The following is a 13,441-nucleotide window of genomic DNA, read 5'->3' on the forward strand; positions in this document are numbered from 1 at the left end:
CATAAACTCTTAACTAAATACACATAAACTCATAACATAATACACATAAACTTTTAACTGAATACACATAATAAAATTTGATATGTTTAAACGGACAGAGAGACGTCAGCAAAAAATACAGATATTTTGTGTCTGGGCGCACATAGCGGTGCACGATATAAATTGCCCTATGGAGTATTCATTTTAAAAAATGGGCCTAAAGCCCTAAACTCAACAGAAATCATACACCGCCGGAGCTTCCCGTTCCGACACCGGCCCACGACAGTAGCGCCGCCGTGAGGTTTTACAGTTTCATATACTGGACGCCAGATTACAAATTCAAGTAGTGTATTCAAAGCAATGAACCAAATTCAAAGACTCTGTTTCACTATTCTCAGAAAGCCCCTAATAAACCCCGCCTCCTCCCCTACATTTCTCCGCCGATTCTCCGGCAAAACCGGTGAGGACGAGTGGAACGACGCGTGGGAAACCGCTTGGCTCCCGGAAGACCTCTCGGGCAAGAACCGAGCTCCGTGGGAGACCGACGTCAACTTCTCACTCCCCGATGACACCTCCAACGTCTCCAATAATTCCCACCAGAGTCTTCTCCCTACGGAGGTCGACACCGAAACCAGGGCGTTCGTGGAGGATATGAACGACAATTGGGATCAGAGGAAGGGCAAAACTCCGAAAAAGGATTCAAGTACTGATTCTGCGGCTAAGAAAAGTGAAAATGAGAGCTCACTTTACAGTTTGGAGAATGTTAGGAGCGATTACAGGATTAAGAAACAAAGAGTCCATGCGAATCTGTGGGCGAAAGAGATTGAGAAGATGGAGGAAGCCAAGCTTGGAGATGGGAACAATGCTGACGATATCGAAAAATTGCTTCATAGCGCCTCTGAGTACGTATACATCTTTGCACTATTACTTTCAACTATAGTGTGTTTGAATATTGCTGTGAAAGTGTAAGACTTAGCCATTTATTCAGAGAGTATTGTTGCAATTGCTCTTTCAACTTCCAAACTTTTATTTCTGATTCCAGAATAAGTATGATCCTATCTGTTGCTGCTTGTGAAAAGTAGAGTCTAATGGTTTGTTGTTCATTTAATAAATGCAGGATTTTTGACTCTGCCAATGATGAGTTGAACAATTTGCACATTTCTAGCTCTGAGATAAAAAATAAGCCTGATGGCTGGGAAACAACATCAAAAACCCTAGAGGGGAATATCTGGGAGATGTCACAGAGAGAAGAAGATCTTTTGCTTCAAGAGTTTGAGCGCCGGATTGCATTCAACAAGTTCCAGGTTTGTTTGCTATATAGATTTGCTGATATGGTACTTTTCAAGATATTTTACGAGTCCTTTGTAGACAAAATGTTTAAAGGGGAAGCATGAGTTCAGTCCCTGACTGCATTTGCCTAATATCCATATGCTGATAGCCCCCACAATACATCTAACCTCAATAAGTTATAACAGGAATTTTAAAAGATAAATGGTCCATATTTTCTATGACTCTGCACTTAGCTTCTATGAGATGGCAACCATAATGCAACACAGTCACTAAGTGTCCATTCATCTGAATCATCTCATACCATCCCATACACCGCTAAAAATGCCAAGATTTTCATGTGTTGCCTCTCCAGTTTGTTGAGAACCAAGACAATTATCGAGTTCAAGTCCCCAGCTCCCACCCACCCCACTCCCCAGTTAGGCCCAGGGTTAGAACTTTAGTTTAAATATTGAGATAGGGGGGTTGGAGGTGGTACACTTCTTCACCACCAGAAAGAAAGAAAATGAAACATGGTGTTATTACCCATGACATTATGATCATGTGGTATTTCAATGTTAGACAGCCTTCCTTTACAAGGTAGAAACTAAGTAATTGCCTGCCTAGTTGTTAGTAACATAAATCATAACAATGGCAAAAATGCACTGCAGCAAAACTTTGCCCTGGCATGTGTATAGGACTTGTTGACATACCATTTGCCATCCTAACCCATACAAAACTATCTTTCAGCTAAGACTGAGGAATACACTTTTTCTCTACTTCACCCTAATCAAATTCCAGGACAGACTTTAAAGTTCAAGAATCTTAAATCAATGCCACAGATAATGAACTCTATGTCTCACATGTATCAAAATGTCTTCGTTTTACACTTGTATTTCTTTACTCTAGCAAGACTTTTTAGCGTTATCAATGAAACATTTATTTTGGATTTTGTTAAAATCTAAAAAAAAAAAAACAAAAACACACAAAAGAAGCTAGCCTAATTCAACCAGCTGAAGACTCACCACAATTTCCCAGCTTTGCACTCACAAGGAAGCTTATCATATGCAACCTAGTGGTGATAAGTGGCTATCCCAGAGCTTCCACCCTTGAGCCAACTATATTTATTGTAACTTTACTGTGACCTTCTCTCTTTTTCTGAGGTGGGATAGAATGCTTTCCATGCAGATAGCAAGTTTTATAAAGACACACATATTTAGTCGTAGGAGGCCTATTGATGGGTGGAAGTACATGATAGAGGAGATTGGACCAAATGCAAGGAAAGGGAAAGGGAAAGGTAGCGTTTCCAGGTTACCCACTATAGCAGATGCATCAACTCAACCGTTTCGAGAGGAGACAACAACGCAAAATGCTGAGCCAATTCCCCTTTATCAAAGGACTAGGAGATAGTTCTTTTATCAGAGAAGATTGTTCCTTGCAGATTCCCAGGTATTTGCAGAGAAACAAGGTGCCTAAGTGCCTTCTCTGGGGTTTTGGGGTTTGACTTTACTATTTCTTAGATTTTAAGCCTGCAATGTCGTAAATTTCACTTAACATTTTCTTAGTGTGAATACAGAAGTATTTCATAGTTTTGGGGTCTGAATAGATTCTGAGATTCATTTCTCTCCTAACAATGCAAATTCTATCAACAGATAATTTACTTTATGAACTTCATGCTTGTTTAATTTTCAATTCTGCTATTAGAATGTATCCGCATGAAAATATATTTAACAAATCATATGGAAATGTTCACAAGAAGTAAACGCGATCTTTCACACAAGAAAATGAAAGCAGTGCATAGTGCAATAACACAACATTTACAGAAGAGGACAACCAAGAAAAATCCATAAAACTTCTCATCGAAAATTGTTAAGGGAAAACACTCCTGCCTTTTAATAATGTTGGAGCCATGGGGTTTAAGTTCAATGTCAATTAAGCTAGGGAAGAGAAACTCGGGGGGGTTAATTGGGTTTGGGTATTAAGGGATGGGATGTAAAGTGGAGAAGGAAGGTAATTTTGGATTAATGACAAAAATAGGCAAAACTCATTTGCCTAATGCGTTTCTTATCAAAAAAAATATAATTAAAAAAAATAAATCGTAGTCTAGGTATTTATAAGAAGCTGTCTCCTTGTCCATCTGTCGCCCTTCGTCAACCAGTACAGCTTCGCTATAATTTCAAGTCTACCCGTTAATGTCATCATCATCTGAGCATGGTTCTTGTTCAAAGCTGCGCTCCTGTTGCGAGAAATCCCAGAAAATTTATGGTTTTCCGTTTTTCAGGGTGAATCGATATGACTTTCATTACAACCAAGGCATAGAAGCTTTCTTCCGCTCTCGCAAGCAAACCCATCAATCCATCATTCACCGAGCAAACGTGCCGCCGGGGCCTTTCATGGTTTTGCAAGAAAAGACCCACTAATAACAAGAGAGGAGGAAAAAAAAAAAAAACGTTAAAATGGTCACCAGTTGACAACCAGTCAACCATCATAATGCATTCAATTTTTTTTTCCCACCAATGGTATTAGTCTAACAGATTACAACTCCAAAACATCACTAACCATATTGATATAATTTTGCTCTTTTATTGGTTTATTCAATTACTAATCGCATTTATGTTCAAGGCTTATTTTCCAAAAGTATTTGTATTAAAAGAGCAAAATATATCATCTATTGTCAGAAGTTGCAGAAAGCAAAACTGCATTACCACATTCAGCTATTTCTAGTTGATTTCAATCAATACCTATGGTAAAGCATAGAAATAGAAACCATGAATGATTATACTAAGAAAATTTGGATACTACATCTTTTTCAGATAATCAAGTCTGAGACATCTAAACGCCGCAAGTAATGTTGATTGGTGCTTTGATTTCTCTTTGCAACAGAACATCAGTTATCCTGGGATTCAGGACTTCAACGAATCTGGAGAACACCAACATAAGCTATGGTTTCTCTTCATCAGTTTGAGGACATATTGGCCCTGAGTCGGAATCAATAAAGAACTCGTCTACTACAACAAAGCCATACAAAAATCATAAATATCAGTTAGCTGAGAATAATTACACAGAAGCATCAGAATCATCTTCAATATTGTGTGAGAATTTGCCATATTTAGCGAGCTCATGTTAACTAGGCCTATATGAACTGGATGAATATGCAATCCAAAGTTTAAGCCATGTGATCTATAGTTAAGGCCCATCCTGAGATTGTAAGATGTGTGTGTGTGTGTGTGGAATCCAAGAGAAACTCTCTGTCTATGCATTATTAACATTTCCAGAAGGCTTTGAGCAGTCAGACTAGTACATTTCATATTCCAGTGTTGTAAACTAGTAATATGTAATATGATTATATTTGATTTAATTAAGTTTTATACTTGATTCTAACAATGTTGTTGACAATCAATTGTGCGTGAAGATGGTAGAAGATCTCATCTCGAACCATTTGGTGAATTGATTCTGTTGTTTACTAGGGGAAATTGAAGGCAAGAGTTTCTTACCCAAGTCCTCTTGCTCGGGTGAATCAAGTAGAATATCTGAACCAGAATGCAAAAAATGTGCGCCATGGTAATTTCCGAGATCTCCTAAATCTGATATTTGTCAGGGTAACAATTACCACCAGTCAGAAAAACAACAGAGTGAGAAAATGGAAGAAAAAAGTAAAAACAGAGAAGCCATTGAAAAAACCTCTAGCATCATTTATGATGTTGATCATAAAAGCAACTAATATAGGTATATATGTCCCATGTTGATAGCAGAACATTGTGGAGGTAAGGTAGCTAAGTGAAAATCATCTTTTATGCTGAAAGAGCATTTTATTTCTAATATAGAGCTTAGAGAAGCCAACAATCTTAAAACTAAGATTACATCTTCATCAGTATTTACTTTATTACTAGTTATTATTCTAAATCATGCCTGCTAGCAAAAGCTGAGGAAATATTCAAGTACCGATCCATTTCCCAGTTGGAGACAGTTTTCTCAAATAGTAATAAGACAGTTCAACATCAAAAACAGTTTGAAAAAGGCCATGATAATTACAGCATCTTGAACACAGTCTAAGGTAGAGTTACCTTCCAAGTTTGGCAAGTCTTCTGTTAGGTCTGAAAAATTGAACTTCCAAGGAAACTGACCCAAGGATATTGAATTTCCAGCACAATTATCTGAGGGGAGTTGCAACCCTGCTGAGCTTGCAACATCAGATGGAAATGCTGTGTGAAGGGCAGATGTATCTACTCCCATCTCAAGTATCTCTGATCCAGTAAAGGGGAAATGACCACTGGAAGCCACTGATGTCGGGCTTATAGCCATATCTGCCATAGATGAATAAGCATTGCTATGTGGAACAGCTACTGCCATATCTGATGCACTGGTATCTATCACCATACTACAAAAAAAACATAGACACTATATACCCTTTACTTCAACAAAGTAATAAGCCATCTTATGCTATGGTCCATAATGCCAAATAAAATAAACTTGAAGATGCACAACTGGTTAGTTTGGCAAGCTACACACTAGTTTCAAAAATGCAAATACAATATTTCTTTGCACTTCCAAACAGAGAGGTATGCTTAGCAAAGTATAACCACACTCATAGTGAGCAATATGTACTATTAGATAAAAGTTATGACGAAATAAATGCTTGCGAGTAAAGAGAAAAGATGCTCAAGTTAAAAGTTAAGATAGACATAAGAAACCTGAACAATTCTGGGCATCAAGCCAGTATATGCTTCTGGACAAACAAATCAACACTACACAGTAGAACAGTTTTAATAGATCGCTTATGGATTAATCGCCAGTTCACTACCACTGCAATTGCTAAGCATTGATGTTTGGAATTTGCTTCTTTATTACAATTATGCTTTAGGGACACTCCCCACCTCAATCACAAAGTTCTTTCCCTTCAGAATTCAGATCTTGCTTTGACCCTCTAACATTGAAAACTCTAATCTGTTCCATCACTTTAATAATGAACTAAGAGTAAAAAGAGCTTAAGAAAATTAAAATCTTACTCATTTCCAGAATTCATCTGCACTGGATGGTAGTTGCTCGGTGCAGGCACCCCATTGACCACATGGAAGCTAGAAATGGTCATTGAATCAAGATGAAGATGACCTGCAGCTGGAATTGGAGGCTGCTGCAGGACTGGATATCCCATGGGTAAATTGTTGACTGCAGTAGAAACAAGCAGTAGTGAGTAATAATGATTGTAGAGTAAATACAATCTAATTAAAAAGTGTCTTAAGAGTAATGATCGAATGCTCTTCCAAGTCACTTGCGCTTCTTCGAAAGATAAGGGACATAAGAATTCTACAGATATTCATTATGTCAGAGGCACCCCGCACCCATGTTTTTAATCTGTATTCCATTTGTTATAAGTTGCCCTAGCAGTATCTATATTCTGCTGAGTGCTGACATTATAACTTACTCTTATATGTGTTATCTGTTATTTTCTTGATGTAATGAGATAGGACAGGGAAGGGAGCAATCTGTTATTTTCCTGATGTAATAAGAAAGGACAGGGAAGGGAGCAATATTCCACAAACCAGTACAACTCCTAGCTGCAGAAAACAATTTCAATGAACTGTTATTTACTTTCCAAGTTCTTAATGAAGGCCATAAAATGTTTAACAGCTTTTCTCCATTCATGATACCAGGCCATATAAAGAGAATACATTTTTTAAATCTTTGAGATGTGAATTGGTAAAGCAATATGCCTCTGCATTTAAATACAGTAATCGATATACTATCTACACCCACAGCTTAATCATCTCAATGTTACTAACTCCAAAAGCAATGCAGTCAAAATAATAGTACGAGATCTAAATCATTTTGTCAAAGACTAGGTAGCAACTAACATTAGGAGAAAAGGTATAAAAATTATTTGAAATATAGTAATCTATTTCAAAGTAGACCATCCCAGTGATCATTTCAGATGATAATAATGATTAAAGAAAGCTTACCTGGCATGCAATTAATTCTATTCTGAAAAGGAGCCAGCGGAACTATGTGGTTATGTTTTGTTAGGGCATACTGTTGCTCGAGCAACTGATTGAACAACAGGATTTGTTTCTTCAGCTTCAATCTTATGTAGTAGGATCGAAAAAAATCAGCATTTTGTTCTTCCAACTTTCGCCACACTGTTTACCAGAGGAATATATTGTGAAAACTACAATTTGAAAGCCTTCAAAGAAAACTATTGAAAAAAAATGAAATATTTGATGAAAGAGCCAAAATAAGCACATTGACCAAAAAAAAAAAAACCATAAATATATCCAGCACCTAGAGTTGTAAATGCAGGATGTATCTTTGCACGATTCACAAGTGTTTTAACTACTTCATCTCTATTCATATACAACTGCAAACACCTCTCGATCAAGTTCTGTACCTACACCAACAATTTTGTCATAGAAAGTTCAAATTAAAGTTTCAACTCATTGTAGAAGTTCCAAACAGAGAAGTATAAACACAGGTGCGATCATACTAGCTCAATATCTTCAGGTGAAACCTTCCTGTTCGCATTGCCCGATGCAGAAACTGATCCTGCATCTGCTACAGGAGTCTCTGTTGTATTATTTTGTTGATCATTTTGAGAGTCATGAGAAGTTTGTCTTGATGGCAGTTTCTTCGGTGCTTTTTGTGAATCCTGCAATTTTATAAGTGTTATTAATTAATAAAATGTGATACTTGACAAAAATAATTAAATATGGAATTAGAATGGTTGTTTCTGACACTATTATAATACACACACAACACTATCTGGAGTTAAAAACAAATTATTGCAGCAGTAGCAAGCATTAATCTCATATTGTTTATCATCAATAGTATTTGTTAAGAAAGGATACAATGAAATATGGTACTCCCTCTATCCAAAAATGATAACCCACTTGACCAAGTACAATATTCTCCAACAGAAACAGTAAGTGCACTTCAAGCATTCTATTTTATTGTAATTTTGCATTTATCATCATTAAATTTGCTTTAATTAGTAAAATGAATATCATTTAATGTCAATATCTTCATTTATGAGGGGTAAATTAAGAAATTTACAATTAAATGAACTTTGGTCTTTGAAAGAAAGACTATGACTAATGTATAACATCCAAAATGGAAAGGTCAAAATTCTTCTACAGATAGAGGGAGTATCATTAAGCAATAACCAGCGAATAAAACCAAACAGAATGTTACTTTTGAAAGTGGACTACTCTTCGGCACCCAAAAATTAAATTAATATGCGATCATGTATTAGAGCACAGGGAGTATCATCACGTAATAAAGAGACACTGAAAAAGAAGCTCAGTGGAAGTGTAAGCACAATAACCTGTGTATTCTTCATTTTAGTAAAATGCAAGCACATCAACTATCTGCATTGACCTCCAAAATATCCCACAGCAAAAAAGAAAGATGTCAATTGATCAGTCTGTGTTTCTAGTAAGACTTTATGCATGAAATAGAATTACTTTGACCTGAACACATGTTCATATCATTTATAATTTAATCAGTCAGAAACAGAACATCAGAGTGTCAAATACAGTAGTAGAAAGCACAAAATTGACAACTATTTTCTTTGAATTCAATGAAACAGGAACATCATAAGAATCTGATCACCTACTGTGACTCAATCTAAGCAAAACCTCCAGAGGTTCAACTGAAATGTGACAACAATTTTAAGAAGCATATGTACATCAAACCTAAAAAATGTCAGACCTAGTTGAGGGAAGGAAGATTGAATATGGACATAAATTTACCTGCCCAATCTTCATATCAAAGATACAGCATTCCATTGAAATCACTTCCCTGCCCCACCAGAAATAGAATGAAATCAGAATCTTATGAGTTAAATAGGCACTTCCCTCATATTAGACAAAGCAGACAGAATGCTATAAAGTTAAGGATACTGAGCATGCTCATTGAATTGAATAACAAACCAGAGGAAATTGTGACAGAGCTGAACTTAAAACAAGTCATTAGAGGTTGTGATTTTGCACATCTTCCCTAAGTTGAGAACAATATGTTTGCCTCGAAAATGAAGAAAGTACGTATAGAACACTGAAATGCATTTCCGATAATATCACATTGCTTATGATACAGTCAGTCCCATAACAAATTCGCAATTCTTAGAGTGAAACCACTTTGTTAGATTCAGCAACTAACCGCAATTCAGTGCTCGTCCAGCCATAAACATTACAGGTAAACAATATCGCAAATTAGTAACAAAAAGAAAAACCTCCAAAACTCGATAAACTCAAGAACTTGGAGAAATCAATAGAGTAAAAATGAAAGATATCTGCACACACACACAACATGGGAGGGCGGAGCAAAGCTGGCGAAATTGGCCTTTATATACAGAGCAAAAAGAAAAAAGAAAAAATAGATTGAGAAATGCAAGAAGAAAAGAGAAAAGAGATATACAGAGAGAGAATGAGAGAGAGCTTTGCTGGTATGCGGGCATGCTGTGCTTCAGAATAGTGATGGGAACTGTGTCAGTATGACAATAAACAGATTTATGGTGCCCAGTTTTTACAAGTGTCCTTAATTCTCTGGTATTCTTCCTAACCATCCCCATAATCATTCACTTCTCCCAAATCATTCACATAACACTCCATTTAGTTGCAACGAAGGAATTAAAGTGTTCAGGGTAGAATTAACTTAATGGTTCAGCAAATAGGCGCTAGTCCGGCGGTAGAGTAGCGCCTAGCGCGACGGCCTAGGCGGGGCCTAAGCGGGCTAGGCGGTCGCCTAGAGCGGCTAACTAAAAAAAAAAGAAAAACAGTGCATGTGTGTAGGTGCATATATGTCATATTATATATATATATATATATATATATATATATATATATATATATAAATGAAAAAATTAGCAAGGTCGAGTCAGCCGGGTTAACTCGGCTAACTCAATAGAAATTAACGAGTTAACTCGGCGTAATCGGCCGAGTTAGGCGCTAGGCGGCCGAATTAGGCACTAGGCCGGGCGTCTAGGGGAAAAATCGCCACGGCCAAGGGGCACCTAGCGCCTAGGCGCCGATTACTTGGTGCCTATGCGGGATTTTTACAACCCTGGAAAATACTATGATTCAAGACAATGACAGTATGAGAATTATATTCATAATTAACAGCTTTCTTGATCATACTAATATTTGACTCTCTCTATATAGAATGTGGGGGCCTTTAATTGGGGATTCAATCTTTTGAAAAGAGTTAAAGGAAATTTCATTATTTGGTAACCATGAATATTAAGAATTTGCTTAAGGGGCCACCACGTTAGTTAATTATATTATTTGTATATAGAGATTAAATGAGAATAAATAGTACAAGACCAAAATGACTATATAATTAATAATTTGTAGGGAAAGATGAATGATAATTAGGGAAGATAATTTAATCATCACAATCTAAACTTTCTTTCCATATATTATGAAATTGTAATTATTATGGGGGTGTGAGATTTACAATTCCTCCTCAACCATACCCTTAAAATTTTCACTTATTTAAATAAATGGTAATGGGTCAACTACTATGTAGTATGATGGCATCCATGTTATCATTCCAAATTGATGATCGTAATTTCGAACATTGATGATGGAGACTTAAATTCTTTGAGCTGAAAATGATTAAGGAAGTATAGAATAAAACAGATACTACCTTATAAAGAATCATTAGTATTTCAAAAATAAAAAATAAAATGGTAAATGAATTACAATTCCACTGCCAAACACCCCATAACAGGGCATTTGGTTGAAGGGAATTTAAATTATCTTCCCACTTAATTCCCACCTAATTCCAAATGTCACAAAATTCCATTGTTTGGTTGAAAGTAATTGCAATTCTCACATTTTTTATGGAACTAAAATCTCATGTCCCCCCTTGAGATTTTAATTCCTGGGATTTTAGGAAGAAAAAAGATAGTGATAAGTCAAAATTTCTCATTCCTTTTTAACATAAAATTAATGCCAGACAATAATAATGGACATTTTAGACTTTATACTACTTATTCCCTTTCAATTCCTATGTATACCAAACATTGGAATTGAAACTCCCAGTAATGTAAACCAAAAACTGAAATTTAAATTATCACTTTATTCCCAGTAATTAATCTCCCATGGAATTACAATTCTTTTCCCACGTAATTTTCCCTCTCCAACCAAACGCCCTGTAAGAGTACTATATATTGGATTGATTATTACTATTAACCAAACGATAAAAAATACTAATACAATTGCTTGGGTTTAAGACCATAGTCCCAACAATTATATTTAACAACTTTAATCATAATTAACAGCGTTATATTCTCCATTAAAAAAAACAAAACAAAACAAAACAAAACAAAACAAAAATAAAAAACAACGTTATTCAACCTATAATCCTCTATCAAATGCAACAATCATAATCAAGGTGCACCATATGTGTAAAACAAATTAACTATATTCATATGACAACTCAGCTAAGTTGAATAGATGGTTAACTTGATAATCACGAAATAACAATTTTGAATCCCAATGAAAGTGGCCTATCGGTGGCAAATTGGAGAAGCAATAATGCACACCAATATTTATATTATGTACATTCAATTAACATATTACATATTATATATGTCAATTGCGGATAAAGAATATTTATGTCATTATAAATTAGAATTCACAATACAATGTGAAACCTAGTCACTATTCCATGGTATAACAATTGCTTTATAACATGAATTGAATGAAAGAACCGAGAATCCCAATACGAAATAAGTGGAAAAAGTATCTATGTGTGTGTTTGTAAATATTTTCTTTAAACGTTGTTTTATAACGTTTATGTAAAACTGTGAGTGAAAACGGTAAATTTTAACATATTTTATGTAATATAGTTTCTAACTTATGGTATTACAGAATATTATTTTCACCCAAAATATGGTGGATCGGACTATGAATATAAATATCTGGTTCCGAATCCATTCCATTATAATCCTTATGTATAGTGGTCCAAGCACAGAGATCTTTGGGTACATGAAGCCATCATTCAAATAAGAAATTAAGAATCCCTGCAAATGATGCGGTGGTGACTGTCTTGGCAAGGACCACTGCCCACAATTGGATTCTCATGGTCTTTTGGTTGGGAAAGGTTGGATCAATTAGGAAAGTGCAATGATTCCAAATCAATATACACCGCAATACTTTTGATCCTATACATACTATACTATTATTATTGTCACCAATATTTGGACAATTTTTTTAAAAACTATTTTTATATATGATCAGTTGTTGTCAATAAAAAAAGTTAAAAAAGTTAGGAAAAAGGGTCAAATAGGCCTCTGAACTTTACGCCAAAAGTCAATTAGACTCTTAAACTTTAGAAAAGTGCAATTGAACACATAAACTCATGATTCTAGGGCATCCCACCCCTTCAACCGGTTAACCCTCCAATAACTTCCGGTAAAATCCATTATGGCGGCTGACTTGTCAATATAATTTAGATATGACTTGCCACATCAGCAAAGTTAAAAATAAAACTCAAACCCATTTGCTCATCACCACCTTCAGTGGTACACGCTGGTTATGCGGGGTTCAAAGGGATTTCCGGCCTGGTAAGCTTTTTCGTCCTGATCTCCTCTGCAAGCTTTTCTGGTGATGGGGTCATTTTCCTATAAATCCTCGTACCTGGAAAAAACTCAAACCCATTTGCTCATCACCTCCTTCAGGTGCACACCGGTTATGCGGAGGTGCAATAGGATTTCCGGCCTGGTAACCTTTTCCGTCCTCATCTCCTCTGCAAGTTTTTCCGGTGGTAGTGTCGGTTACTCGGTTTCCTATAAATCGTCATACTTGTGGATGAAGGAGCTTAAATCTGAGGAGAGAGGTTTGCACTTGATCTATCTGTTCACCTGCGCCGACCACGTGGGCAGCGGCAGCCTGGAGACGGCGACACCATGCAGCGCATCGCCTGCTACTTCGCCTAGGCCTTCACGAGTAAGCCGGGTGCTCCGAAGTCTGCCCGAAGTTTACCGGGCCCTCCATTCCACTTAGCTGGCTTCGCCGACTGATGATTTTCTCGCATGCAAAGTGTTCCTCAAATTGTTCAGCTTTATTCTATTTATCTGGTCTTTTCTTCTTTTTTCCTTAGCTTTAATTTTTATATGAAGCCATTGTAGATCGAGTATGTATATGTATATGTGTGCGTGTAAAGAATAATTAGACTAGTGAGTTAGTGTGTCTGTCAATTA

At 36.3% G+C, this 13,441-nt stretch overlaps 2 protein-coding genes across 10 annotated transcripts; one reads left to right on the forward strand and one right to left on the reverse strand.

Annotated features, from left to right (window-relative positions):
• Positions 1–201: 201 nt before the first annotated feature.
• On the forward strand, positions 202–2,930 carry LOC109162091. Its single transcript, XM_019310774.1, has 3 exons — positions 202–881; positions 1,097–1,283; positions 2,434–2,930. Exons 1-3 carry the CDS (start codon positions 340–342, stop codon positions 2,653–2,655), a joined length of 951 nt encoding a protein of 316 aa, XP_019166319.1. The 5' UTR covers positions 202–339; the 3' UTR covers positions 2,656–2,930.
• A 942-nt stretch (positions 2,931–3,872) lies between these two features.
• On the reverse strand, positions 3,873–9,792 carry LOC109162089. Of its 9 annotated transcripts, XR_002051012.1 has the most exons (11): positions 9,650–9,792; positions 8,988–9,036; positions 8,561–8,613; positions 7,724–7,891; positions 7,522–7,627; positions 7,203–7,379; positions 6,252–6,411; positions 5,310–5,623; positions 4,740–4,829; positions 4,119–4,256; positions 3,873–4,006 (listed from the first exon to the last, which is right to left on the reverse strand). XR_002051012.1 is itself a non-coding variant. In XM_019310765.1 (10 exons), the coding sequence occupies exons 3-10, from the start codon at positions 8,594–8,596 to the stop codon at positions 4,186–4,188; spliced, it is 1,122 nt and encodes a 373-aa protein (XP_019166310.1). In that variant the 5' UTR covers positions 8,597–8,613; positions 8,988–9,036; positions 9,652–9,791; the 3' UTR covers positions 3,873–4,185. The 9 variants fall into 9 exon arrangements, 8 of the variants coding, with proteins under 8 accessions (XP_019166310.1, XP_019166318.1, XP_019166313.1 ...); XM_019310765.1 differs by having other exon boundaries at positions 3,873–4,256; positions 9,652–9,791; XM_019310773.1 differs by having other exon boundaries at positions 3,873–4,256; positions 7,724–7,885; positions 8,561–8,603; positions 9,650–9,791.
• Positions 9,793–13,441: the final 3,649 nt, after the last annotated feature.

This window comes from Ipomoea nil, unplaced genomic scaffold, assembly GCF_001879475.1.
Source record: "Ipomoea nil cultivar Tokyo-kokei standard unplaced genomic scaffold, Asagao_1.1 scaffold2926, whole genome shotgun sequence".
Taxonomy (NCBI): domain Eukaryota; kingdom Viridiplantae; phylum Streptophyta; class Magnoliopsida; order Solanales; family Convolvulaceae; genus Ipomoea; species Ipomoea nil.